Raw genomic sequence first — 12,908 nt, 5'->3', positions numbered from 1 at the left:
AAGTTATTTTTCCTCTCTCTTAACTAATTAACTAAATTAATGTAATATGTTTAAATGTGAAGTTAGGCCTACACTGTCTTCGATCACTTTATTTTATCTAGAATGAAAGTTTTTTTCCCCAAGATTCCTAGATATGTACATAAATATCGTTTCTCTTTTTTTTGGTTCAATCAGAGACATGTGTTTGGTTCAATTTGTTCCTGTTGACCCTGATAACGATCTAGTTCTATCGGAAGCCATTTTAATTGACTTCAAACATTGAATTGTCAAAACAACACCCAGTTAATTGTTTACACCTGCACTGATAATTAATCCATCGGCATTGTTTACGCGTAGATCTAAGCTTGGGTTTTAACTGGAAGTTAAAAGTGCAACCTAATTTACGAACCAAATCCGGAAATCGGGAGATTTTCGGGTTGTTTGGCAAAAATCGGGTGATAAGCATGACCCGCCGGGTCATAAAAAATAATCGGGTTACGGGTTAAAAAATCGGGTGTGACCCGACGAAATCAGGTGAGTTGGCAAGTATGGTGAATGATGGTGAGAAAATTGTCTGTAACTTACTAATAAATCTTCAGAAGATCGCATGAGGGTACCAATTGGTTCTTCTACTCTTTATGGAGACTAAAGAATGTGTATCAAAGAAATTCCTAAAATTAAGTCGGACTCACCCAACTTCATTTTCAGCAATGATAAAACGTGACGCTGTTTTAGGCACTTTGACGTTATATCCATGCGCCGTAAGGTGATACAATACATGGCATAAAATCTCATAATTTGTTTATTTATGCATATATTTATCTGAAATTTGCTATGTACCAAGGTATATTACTAAAATAAGTACTTAATCAGTCCAGTCCAATACGAAAATTAGTAATATTACGAAAAAACGTAAGATTACTAGAAAGCGTAATATTACAAGTTATCGTAATATAAAACTTATATTACAATTTTTCGTAATGTAGTTAAATAACAAATACGCGTAATATAGCAGATGTAAGAGACTATATTAATAGTTTTCGTAATCCAAGACAAATTCAAGCATTGTAAGAAATTGAGTGGCGGGTACGTAGCAAAGTATGACGTTTAATACGAGATGTCAAGGGCGATAACTTGTACGACTCTTACTGAGATTTGAATTCTGTGTATTTTAATAAGAATTGCAGAAACAGTTGAATTATGAGACGAGGGTGTGATTTTTAGGGTAGACTTCGCAAGAAAAGAATGGAGTTCGGGTGATATAGACCAATGCGACATGCTTAAGCGAATATTGAAATTTACTGGAAAATTGGTCTTATCCTTGGGAAAACTCCTATAAAAGAATAATAAAAGAAATTGTCCACTCACCCATTGCTGGCGGTACTTTCTTCTTAAATTTCCATGCTTTCTGATAGGCATAACTGACCAAACTGGCCGCATACTATCAGTAGCCGTCGAATCTGATATATTACTGACGTCATACTTTGCTACCCACCACGTACTCAATTTCTTGCAATGCTTGAATTTGTGTTGGATTACGAAAACTCGTAATATAGTCTCTTACAATTGGCTATATTTCGCGTATTTGTAATTTAACTACATTACAAAAAATTGTAATCTAAGTTTTATATTACAATAACTAGTAATATTACGCTTTCTCGTAATCTTATGTTTTTTCGTAATATTACGAATTTTTGTATTGGACTGGACTATGAATAATAGTGAAAATTTCAGAACGCAGTGTTGTTTATTTTTCACACTAGACAACTTGTCCACGATTTTACGGGACAACCCTTGTATAAAGAGTTACCGGTATGCTTAGGATAGTACCAAAACGGTCACATATTTTGGTAAACAAAGTTAACATGCTTATGGCGGAGTTGTGAATCTCTGATATTTATTTCTTAGCTATAATCTTAAAAATTCAGAGCAAAAATGTTTGAAAGGAAAACATGCTCAAAGTATATTGTCAGTCCATGCTCATAATAAATAAATAATTAACAACTACAGAGCTCATGCCCTGTTTACAAAACCAGTTTATGCTTCATCGATGGGTGTTTTCAGTTTGTTAATTAAACTCGATACAGAACACTGAGCACAGACTTATGATACTAGTGAGGGGTTTTTAATTTCGAAAATATCAACTCTGAAAATAAATTAATGCTTTGAAATCTGCTCTTTAGTATTGATCAATCATTTTATGATAAAATTTGCAAAATTTCCAAATATGTGGCCCCAGGGTTGGTGGTTCCTTTGGGATGACGTGCACAACTGGTTATAAAGTGGAAGTCTGACTCAGCGTTTTCTCTTTGTTACTCTGATCTACATCTGGGTATTAGGTAAATAGAGTATAAGCATGCTAAGTTTATAATTATGATAAGCAATGGTGCCTCTTTCAAAATTGTGAATTGTGAATTTCATGGCCTCTGGTTTAAGGTATTCAATCCCTAATGGGAACATATTCAGTGAAATTGAATACATAACTGATATGTAGGCATTGAATACTCAGTTTCTTTTAGACATATTTCCCATTTATTACTATTATAATTGTATAATGGGATGTGTCCTAATTTATGACCTTGAAATCTGGTAAGAGTTATCCCCCATATTTTTAATTAATAAAAAAAATCAATTAAAAAAATTTAGCCGGTAAAAAAATTGTTTTTATTTCTATTCTATTTTTAATGTTTAAATGCATCTTTCCACCACAGGATTTATTGGTATTCAAATTATTTGAATTTTTATTTTGAAAAAAAAACCACTTTCCTCCATAGACTTCAATGCAGTCTCTTTTAATTAACTACTGCTTAATTAATGACATTTTTAAAACTTTCTCACGGGCAATCCTTTTCCACTATAAAATGCTTTAATATAATATCAGTGTTTTATGTACTTGACGGACAATTAAGGGTAGGGAATTAGGTCCCATTAGGGATGGAAATCCTTAAAACACGAACCAATTTTAATTGTTTGAAAGTTGTTGCACGATACTCAGGAGACCTATAAGGCCGGTAGGCCTCTTGTTCATTAATGCACAACAAAATTGTCATTTAAGAATAAAATTATAATTTGTGAAAGTGCATGCACATGTCAATCAAATTTGACCAGAAATTTGAAGTTACTAGAACTTCAAGATGAAATGAGATATTTATTATTATACAATTAATTACCCCTTTTGTGGTCAACATGGTGAAATAAGGACCCTCGACCTGGCCCACGAGGTGACCTGACCTGACCGAGGCTGGGTAGTGGCCGAGGTCAGGGCAGGTCATCGAGTGGGCCAGGTTGAGGGTCCTTATTTCACCATATTGAACGCACAAGGGGTAATCAATTGTTTTATTATACCAATATATATTGAAAAGTATGAATCTCCAACTGTAATCAATTCTTTCTTTGATCGGGATCGGGATTCGTTACACTCCATTTAGTGAAGTTGTTTACATTGACGACTGCAAGTCGTGTAAGTTTTTGCATCATGATTTACCGATTAAAACAATATTTGGTTGATAGCAGCATACATTGTTATAACTAGCGATTACTTTTCCTCTACTGTGACAGTCAAAATCTAACAAAGAATTCAACTTTTTAAAAGGCCTAAGAATGGCTTCTACTTTCCATTGAACTGAATTGTAACAATATTTTTGAAATGAGTAAACCATATAAGTTACCGATAAAATTTTACCGTATTCTGTATGGTAATGCAAAACAAACCGTGCAAAATTTTAAAAACCGTGTTGTTTTTCTTGAATAATTATTATTTTATGCATTAACTTCACTCAAAAAGGAATTTTTGATTATTAATAAGAGTTCATTATTTAGCGGTCATTAATCACATGTATAATGACCGGGTCATTATATACCACTTGCAATTTTTCCAAGGTCATTATTGCTCAGAAAACTACCATTTGGAGTCATTGTTGTGTTGAAAGTTTTCTTTCTAGCCAATCAAATTCGAGTATTATCAATAGAGGTATAATTGTAAAATGCTATTGCAATATAAAAGTCATAATAATATACAGAAAATTTGAGAAAATATTAACTTCAAATCTGTGTCCATGCACCTTTTAAAACAATATCTTTGGGACAAATGCTCGTCAAAAGGTGTAATGCAAATAATCGTAAAGTAAAAGTCCAAAAAAATTATAAAAATGTATAATTTATTTTTTTTTCAATTATTCATATTTAAAAATATTTCCAAGGGCAAAAATTTTTCATGTATTCATGCATTTTTTCATTGTACACGTACACATTAAATGCTCTCCCTGATTTTCATAATTTGAGTATTTTATAAGGTAGCAATTCCATTTGAACTTTTTGCATCAGAATTATATATATTTTAACCAATTTTTACATATTCCCACTTATAATACTTTTCACTAAAAATTAATTTTTTTTAATGCTGGCATGCATACACTTTGTAAGGGTTAATGTACGAGTAGAGCTCCATTCCTTAAAAGTAATGGAGCCGAGAGTCCAATTACTTTTAAGGAGCAGAGGGCTTCGAGTATATTAACCCACATAGAATCCACTTTTTAGCTCACCTGAGCCAAAGGCTGATCACATTTTGTCCGGTGTCCATCTGTCTGTCTAGCTGTCTGTAAACTTTTACATTTTTGACTCCTTCTCAAGAACCACTGGTCCAATTTCAACCAAACTTGCAATAAAGCATTCTTGGGTAAAGGGGATTCAAGTTTGTTCAAATGAAGGGAATGAAGGGCCAAACCCTCATTCAAGGGGAGATAATTGGGAATACATGAAAATTTGGTGCTATCTTCTCAAGAAGCACTGTGCCAGGAAAATGAAACTTACGGGGAACCATCATCAGGTATTGTAGATTCAAGTTTGTTCAAATCATGACCCATGGGTGTAGGGCCGGGCCACAATGGCCAATCAAAGTTTTACATAGAAATGTCCAGAATTTTTTTTTAAAAAATCTTCTTCTCAAGAATAACAAAGCCATAATTGATCATACTTATATGGAAACATTCTCAGGTAGTGTAGATTCAAGTTTGTTCATATTATGACCACGGGGGGTAGGAAGGGGCCACAATGGCTGACCAAAGTTTTACATAGAAATATATAGGAAAATTCTTTAAAGATCTTCTCAAGAATTACAAAGCCATTATTCATCATATTTATATGGAATCATGCTCAAGTAGGGTAGATTCAAATTTGTTCAAATCATGACCCCCAGGGGTAGGGCGGGGCCAAAATGGCCGAACCAAAGTTTTTAAAGATATATATAGGAAATTTTTTTTAAAATCATTTTCTAAAAAATAGCAAATCCATGATTGGTCATGGGACTACTTTTGGATTTAAACTTTACAATAAAAAGCCATTTTCTACTTTTTCCTACCCTTAGTGCTCAGGTGAGCGATGTGGCCCATTGGCCTCTTGTCTGAAATGTTCAGTTTGGTTGAGAACAAGACACATGTATTTTGAAAAAAAATATTCTTTTTAGATACGATTTGTGTTATCAGTGGAGCCAAAATTTTGTTCATCGACCCTTTGTCTGAGCTTCAGGATCCAAACAAAGTTTGCAGTATTGCCCCAATAGCAAATTATGTGCATTCAAATGTGTGTGGTTCAAGGGGACTTGAACCATTGTACAATCTCTTTGGAATTAATGAACAGACAGCCAGAAATGGGGAGTTCAAAGGGACATTTTTCTGGTTTCCCCTTAGAAAATCACCATCACAATTGTCAGAAAATACATATTCACCTGAAAAAGTGGAAGATCTGTTCATGTCTTTTAAAGAAGAGATGAGCTCTGAGCTCTTATTTTTAACATCGATTGAAGAAATCGGAATATACAAAATTGAGAATGATAGTTGTGAATCTGAGTGTACTATTGCTATAGATCAAGGGTGTGCAGAGGAAACTAGAAATGAAAGGCAGTGCTATAAGGAAAAAATCAAAGACATAGAAGTCAATATGGCAGAAGATGATAGATGGATCAATCAATGCGACCCAGTATGGTTGAAAAGTATAGTTACATACAAGATCAGGATGAATGGAATAGAGACCCTCCAGGTATGGTTCATAGTTCAATATTTCCATGCAGGAAGTATGAATAAAGAGCTTTCAAATCTCATCAGAAATCGGCGATCTAAATACAGACCATATATTGGAGTTGCAGCCAGAGCTTGACAAACCTATTCAGTGCAGTCAGTTATTTTGCTCCTGCCTCTCCCATTTGAAGATGAAAGTTCTACTGGATTACCTCTTCACGTTAATGGATTCTTTGCTCTTGATAGTAACAGACAGCATCTTAAATGGCCATCCCATGATCAAAATGTAAGCCACTCACATTTAGAAAATGACATGCTGTGGAATGTACTAATGGTACAAGAAATTTTACCTGTTGTTTACGTTGAATTTCTTCAGTCGTGGCAAAATGATAGGTTTGGATCCGAGTTGAAGGAGAGATACCTGGAAATGTTTTATCATCACGTCCCAAGAATGTCAACAATAAGAAGTCATTGGGCATGTGTTGGAGAAAAAATGCACCAGTATCTACTTGAGTCCAAAATTCCTTGCCTCGAGAGTGGAAATTGGATTCACACTAAGGAAGCATATTTTGCCGTCTTTGCAGAGAACACGCAGGAAGAGGAGAAGAAAATTGTCACAGAACTTTATAAAAAATGTACAAAAAAGGTCGTAATTTTGAAAGAACACGAAGACCTCTTTTATTACTGGAGAGATTGTGATAGCAATGTTGATTTAAAGTGTACACATCCCAAAGAAACCAGAAATCTTCTTAGAGGAGACCCTACTTACAAACAATTACTTTCCAATAGTAAAGGTCACCTTCTAGTCTACATATGTAGAGATGAACTTCTCTCAGATTTAGATGGAATAGAGTTGTTACCTCTGCAAAATGGGAGATACGCAACTATGCAATCAAAAAAATACTGGCCTCAAAATACTTTTTTCTTATGCAATGAGGAAGAGCTGCAGATTCTGACTGGCAAAGAGAGTATTCTGGTTTTGAATACAGACACCACCTCAAAAATTGGAAAAGTTTTAGAGTCCCTTGCATCAACAGGTAATAATATAATAGAAATATCGGTTTCCAAGAAGGATAACAAAAGTTGACTTTCACATTTTTTGATATAATCAAATGCTCGTTGTTTTTTTTTGTACACATACAGCCTACTCTATTTTAAAATTCTACAAATATTTCAATATTTTGTTCATCTATAATACTGAACATATTAAATTGCTTTCTAGTCTTTTATATAAAATCTGTTTCTTTATGTTGCATTGAAAAGAAACTTCAACCTAAAATTCCCCACATTCATTTTGAAAATTTTTAGTACCTTTGTAGTTCTGTCTTAAAAACTTTAAACCTTCGATTGCCTTTAAACTATTGTGTCCCACATCTGCATTTCAGAAGCATTGGCCATGGAAGATGAAAATACATACATAATGTTAGATACTGTAGTCATAAAATATAGAGTTAAGCTGACAAAGGGAAATTAATAAATGTTAAAGTCAACTGTAAAGAAAAGAGAGAAGAATTGGCTTAATACATGTATTTAAAATCAAACGACTTTGGAAAACTTCACTGATATAGTTTAAGAACGAAGAAATGTTGAAATCACGAAATTACTGTTTAAATAATATGTATTTTTTTTATTTTGCAGGACACTATACATTCCACAAAATGAATGTTGATTCCTGTTTATGCTTTTTGAGGGAGATTATCCAACACCAGACAGAAAAAATCAGAGATCCGGTGTTTTTGAAGGATAGCGATGCTATATTTGGAGAACGTTGGTTAAAGAAAGTTTGGGCATATCTAAAACGCAATTGTTCTTCTTTGGATCTTATTCAGAATCTTAATATTATTAAAACCAAAGAATCAGGGGTACTCAAAAAAGTGTCTGAAGCATTTATCAGCGAAGTTGCTACAAATACTTTGCAAGTTGAAGTCTTGAAAAAATTCAAAATTTGGATAGTTGATATGAATTTCCATGACCATCCGTTACTTTCACCAGGGAGAGGAATTGTTGAAGAAAGTACAGATGATGGGAAGAGAAAGCTCTTACAACGTTGTATACATAATGGTATAAGTCCCTTTAACAACACCTGTTCGGATGCTGAGAGGGAGTGGTTCAAAGAATTCTTACCTGCTACTCTCTCAAAATCATTGATCTCGGCTTTGAAAGATCTTAAGTTATTCAAATGTTTTTCTAATGTCCAGAAATCAAGTCAAATTGGTTACAAATCCAAGAATGAGTGTTGTTATGTTTACGTTGGCGATAATGACTTTCCAATTCAGTTTCCAAAAGTAATGATTATGTCATCCACAAGAAAAGAGGAGCGACTTCTCTCTGATCTTTCATCAGCAAAAGTGGATCTTACAATCTGTGTACAGGAATCACTTGAAAAAATTACAAAAGGTCGAATTTCACTCAGTGAGGAAGATAAACGGAGGTTTTGTTTTTATGTTTTGGAAAAGCAGTCAATGCTTAGAAACTGGAAGATGATTCAAACCGATTTGAATGCAGTCAAATTTATAAGAAATGGAATGGGAAAACATGTACACCACTCTGCAAACGAACTTTATGATAGAAGGGATGAGTTGCTTCTAAAGCTTTTTCTTACAGAAAATAAATTCCCAGAAGAGGATACAGAAAAGATGGATTTGCTGAAACATTTGCAATTTCAGAATAGAAACAGTCCAACATTTAGAAATGATGTTGTGCAAACATGTAAGCTGATTCATTCAGCGAATGTTGATCCAGCTATCAAACTGAAAAAGTCAAATGCCCTTTTGCTGACTTTTCGACAAGACAGAAAACTGTTCCATTTGATTTGCAATTCGATTTGCGGGTTCAAAATTTTACCATTTAAGCAGGACAGGGGTGAAAAATACCCCCTTTCAATGGAATGGTATTCAAATCAAGAACAGTTTGTTTCCTTGGACGTGATTTACAGTTCAAAATTTGAATACATTGCTGGATCAGTTCTACCCACATCGACTCGAGAATGGGATGAACTTGTCGATACCAGTAAGGCACCTCAGTTGAATGCAGTCATACGACATTTTTTCCAGGCTACAAAATGTTATAGAGACGTTGAGCATGCAGGATATAATTACATAATGAGAGAAGTATATCAGTATTTAGCTAATGAAAATTGGGCACGTTTTGCGTCGTCAGTTCCTCAAAATTGCGTTTTCACTGACTTTGGATTTATGAATGCTGCAGATATTTACATTGAACGGAGCAAAGCAGATGTAGATTTAGCACCGTATTACATTCCACTACCAAAGGAGTACAACAGCTTGAAAGAATTTTTTGCTAGACTAGGTTGTAATAAAAACCAATCTTGTCATCTCCTCGTTGAAGCACTGAAAAAAATTAAAGAAATGCAATTGGAGGCAGAAGACATGAATTATGACTGCCAGGACTTGGATAAAGTTGAGAAAATTTTGAAGAAACTGTCAGAATTAACAGAAGAGGAATTATCTGCAATAAAGGAGGATATCCTGGTACCAATTCATAATCAAGATTCAGCTATCCTAACCTTTCGGTTTGCGCACGAATGTGCATACTCTGATTCAGATTGGTTCAGCAGGACGTTCACAGAAGAAGATAACATTTGTCTTGTTCATTCAAGGATTGACAAAGAGGTAGCAAAGAAACTTGGTGTGAAATCATTAAAAAAATTCACATTATCAGATGCAGAAGAAGTTTTCTCCGAATTTGGACAATCAGAACCATTAACCCAGCGTTTGAATCGACTTTTAGACGAAGGGTACACTGATGGATTGTCAGTTCCAAAGGAGCTGATTCAAAATGCGGACGATGCTGGAGCATCTGAAGTGTTTTTTCTCTATGACGAAAGAGAAAACAAGGATGCAAGAAGTTGTCTCATAGACCCTGGAATGGAAGGTTGTCAAGGACCAGCATTGTGGGCTTTCAATAATGCTGTTTTCTCTACCAGCGACTTTCAAAATATTCAAAAACTTAGTGGAGCAACAAAGAAAGAAGATACTACAAAAATAGGGAAATTTGGCTTAGGTTTTAATGCAGTTTACAACTTAACTGATGTTCCAAGTTTTGCAAGCGGAAATCATTTGGTATATTTAGATCCACATGGAAAATATTTAGGAGAGGCCATTATACATGAGAGAAGTCCAGGGATCAGGCTCAATCTTTTGAATAAAACCATGCTTCGTAAACTTGAAAACCAGTTTAAACCTTTTCAAAATGTGTTCGGATTCAAGTCTTCAGAATTTTCAGAAGAGAAAGGTTATAATGGAACATTGTTCAGATTTCCGTTGCGTACAAGACTTCAAGCTAGTGATAGTAAAATCAAAACTAAAGAATACTCTCGAGTGGAAATGGAAGAACTTATGAAATTGTTTTGCAAATCAAGTGGAAACATGCTCCTCTTCACTCAGAATATTAAAAAAATTAAACTCTTTCATGTCCGAGATATAAGTACAAATCCAGATAAAGATATGGAGCTGATACTTTCCATCGAAAAGGAGGAAAACTTTGAAAATTCAGTAACACTTGCCAATGAAAACATATTAAGTGCAGCTTCAAGGCAGTGTAGTAAATTTGACAAGTCCCTACACTTTTCACTAGTATGTAGAACAAAAATAACAATTTCTTCTTGGGGTCACTCATGGGTTAAAAATTTAGCATTCAAAGAAGAAACCAACTGGTTAATTATATGGGCACTTGGAAGAAGGCAGTCTTTAAAACTCTTCAGAGAGAAAAGTAGTGACGGAGCACTTCCGTTATCTAGCGTTGCAATTCCAGGGGATGTAGTGAATGGAAAATTTTTGCCTCATCTTCTTTGTGCAAGTTTATCTAATTTTCATAGGTATGGATTCTATAATACAAGCCATATGTTTTGTTTTTTGCCATTACCAATTTATACTCCATTAGCCTTTCATATCAATGGAACATTTGCTATATCATCTGATCGTAAGCGGTTACTGATGAGAACAGAAGATGACAAAGAAAATACAAAACAAACAGTGTGGAATAACTCTCTGATATCAGATGCAACGTTGGAGGCACTTCTTGAGCTCCTTAGTGTTTTGAAAAATACCACAACAGAAGATGACGTATTTTTTGAAATATGGCCAAAAGAAAGTAAGGAGTATTTCTGGCAGACATTTCAGGATGAATTTTACAGATGCATTGTGGAGCGTGAAATACCCTTATTCAAAACTCATCTTGGATTCAAAAAATTTCAGGATTGTGTATTTTTGCACAAAAATATAAAAGCAGACAAAGAATTACATCAAATTGCTATCGAAATTTTGAAGGAAACCCACTCAGATAGTAGAGTCATTACGGAGATACCTAATAACGTGTATAAAGAATTGGAACTCTGTCTCGGTGAAATCTTTTCTAAGCACGTAATTACTTATGAGAAGTTTATAACTGAAAACTTCTTGCCATATGTATCTCTTTTCCATGGGGAAAAATATGACCGTATTGTTCTGGGCGCAATAAGATAGAAATAATGTCATTCTTACAGCATTGAAAGAAGTAAATGTATTGCAACTTGTCCAAGTGGTACCAAAAAATCGCCTAAGAGCTTAGTGCATCCCCAGTGTGATGTATCTGGAATATTCAAAACGGAGGATGAGCGATTTCCTAACAATATATTTTGTAAAGACGATGACTTGGAAGTTCTTGTTGGACTTGGAATGATGAAATATGAAATACCATTTGAACTTTTGCATTCACAAACATTCGACATTATCAACTTGTCGAAACTATGTTCACTGTGTGCATTGCTCCGATCTAAAGAAATTGTGAGCTATATAAATAGGAAATTTGAAATCTTTACCAAGGAAAATTTAGACGAAATATCTGTCATTGCTTTTCTACCAGTGGGGAAAAAACCAATTCATTGGCCTGTAAAATGGTACAGTGATACTGGGAAGCAGCAACATTTAATGAAATGTAAAATGCACGTAAAAGATGCAGATGATATTGAATGGTTTGAAAAACCATGCAAATTGTATTTTCCTTCGGTACAAAAACTGGTTGGATCTTCACAAGCTGTGATAGGTAGATACGAAATGTATCATTATTGTGAAAGGGCACTACAATCACTTGGTGTGAGAAAGGAAAGAGATGTAGAATTGGAAACCCTAAAACATCAACTTATTGAAATAACAAAGGTTCCAGAAAGAGCGCAAAACAAAGATGTTGAAGAAATTTGCTATGAAATATATAGGGTTTTTGCACAACGAATATCGGAAACAGGCGTAAAAGATTTCATTCAGACAAATTTTTCAGATCTTTGTTGTATCATTACTGAAAAAAAATTCGCATTTCCAAAACAAGTCATCTTCTCTTTGAAACATGATTGCAGTCCTCACTTTTATGGTTTAAGACCAAAGGATGCCGATCGCTTTTCTTCTTTGCTGGAACTCTTTGGTGTTCGGGAATCATTTGATTCGGAGGATATTATTCACGTTTTGTTCACAATGAAGGAACATTATGGTGATACGAGAATGTCTAAAGAGGATTTGGGCTTAGTTTGTAGGATTGCAATGTTATTGGAAAATTGTGATTACATTTCAAAAGAAAACCTGTACCTTCCAGATTCAAATGGTTTCTTTTGTCATGTAAATGATTTGTGCATTGATGATTTTGACTGGATTACAAGAACCTCATCAATGAGATTTTTAAATATCGATTTACCACTTAAATTGGCAAAGGTGATAGGAATTAAATCCAAAAGAGACCACAGCATTTTGATGGATTCTGAAGAGCTTGGTGACGAATTCGGGCAACACGAAGAACTTACAACTCGAATAAAACGGATTTTGGACGGATATCCACAGGCTTGTATATTGAAGGAACTTCTTCAAAATGTGAGATGCTGGTGGTCAGAGCTCCATTTCATCAAAGATTTTAGATCACATGGTAAAAATTTTT

The 12,908-nt window shown here is 34.4% G+C and overlaps 3 protein-coding genes across 3 annotated transcripts; all 3 read left to right on the top strand.

Moving 5' to 3' along the window:
• The first annotated feature begins 527 nt into the window (after positions 1-527).
• On the top strand, positions 528-6,129 carry LOC134264607 (sacsin-like). Its single transcript, XM_062746888.1, has 2 exons — positions 528-540; positions 5,441-6,129. The coding sequence occupies exons 1-2, from the start codon at positions 528-530 to the stop codon at positions 6,127-6,129; spliced, it is 702 nt and encodes a 233-aa protein (XP_062602872.1).
• Positions 5,430-11,473, top strand: LOC134264606 (sacsin-like). The gene is made up of 2 exons (XM_062746887.1): positions 5,430-7,027; positions 7,629-11,473. Exons 1-2 carry the CDS (start codon positions 6,304-6,306, stop codon positions 11,471-11,473), a joined length of 4,569 nt encoding a protein of 1,522 aa, XP_062602871.1. The 5' UTR covers positions 5,430-6,303.
• A 497-nt stretch (positions 11,474-11,970) lies between these two features.
• Positions 11,971-12,896, top strand: LOC134264608 (sacsin-like; the record flags this gene model as incomplete). Its single annotated transcript, XM_062746889.1, has 1 exon — positions 11,971-12,896. A coding segment is annotated over exon 1 (853 nt), but the record flags the coding sequence as incomplete, so codon positions are not given.
• Between the last annotated feature and the right edge of the window lie 12 nt (positions 12,897-12,908).

This window comes from Saccostrea cucullata, unplaced genomic scaffold, assembly GCF_032062105.1.
Source record: "Saccostrea cucullata isolate Sc308-1 unplaced genomic scaffold, CSIRO_AGI_Scuc_v1 ctg10930, whole genome shotgun sequence".
Taxonomy (NCBI): Eukaryota; Metazoa; Mollusca; class Bivalvia; order Ostreida; family Ostreidae; genus Saccostrea; species Saccostrea cuccullata.
Note: the sequence above shows the minus strand (reverse complement) of the source record. Positions and strands in the feature narration are given on the sequence as shown.

Coding starts and splice junctions, on each gene's coding strand:
- LOC134264606 (XM_062746887.1), top strand. CDS start 6,304: ATGCTGTGGAATGTACTAATGGTACAAGAAATTTTACCTGTTGTTTAC. Junction 7,028..7,628: donor AGAGTCCCTTGCATCAACAG/GTAATAATATAA, acceptor TTTATTTTGCAG/GACACTATACATTCCACAAA.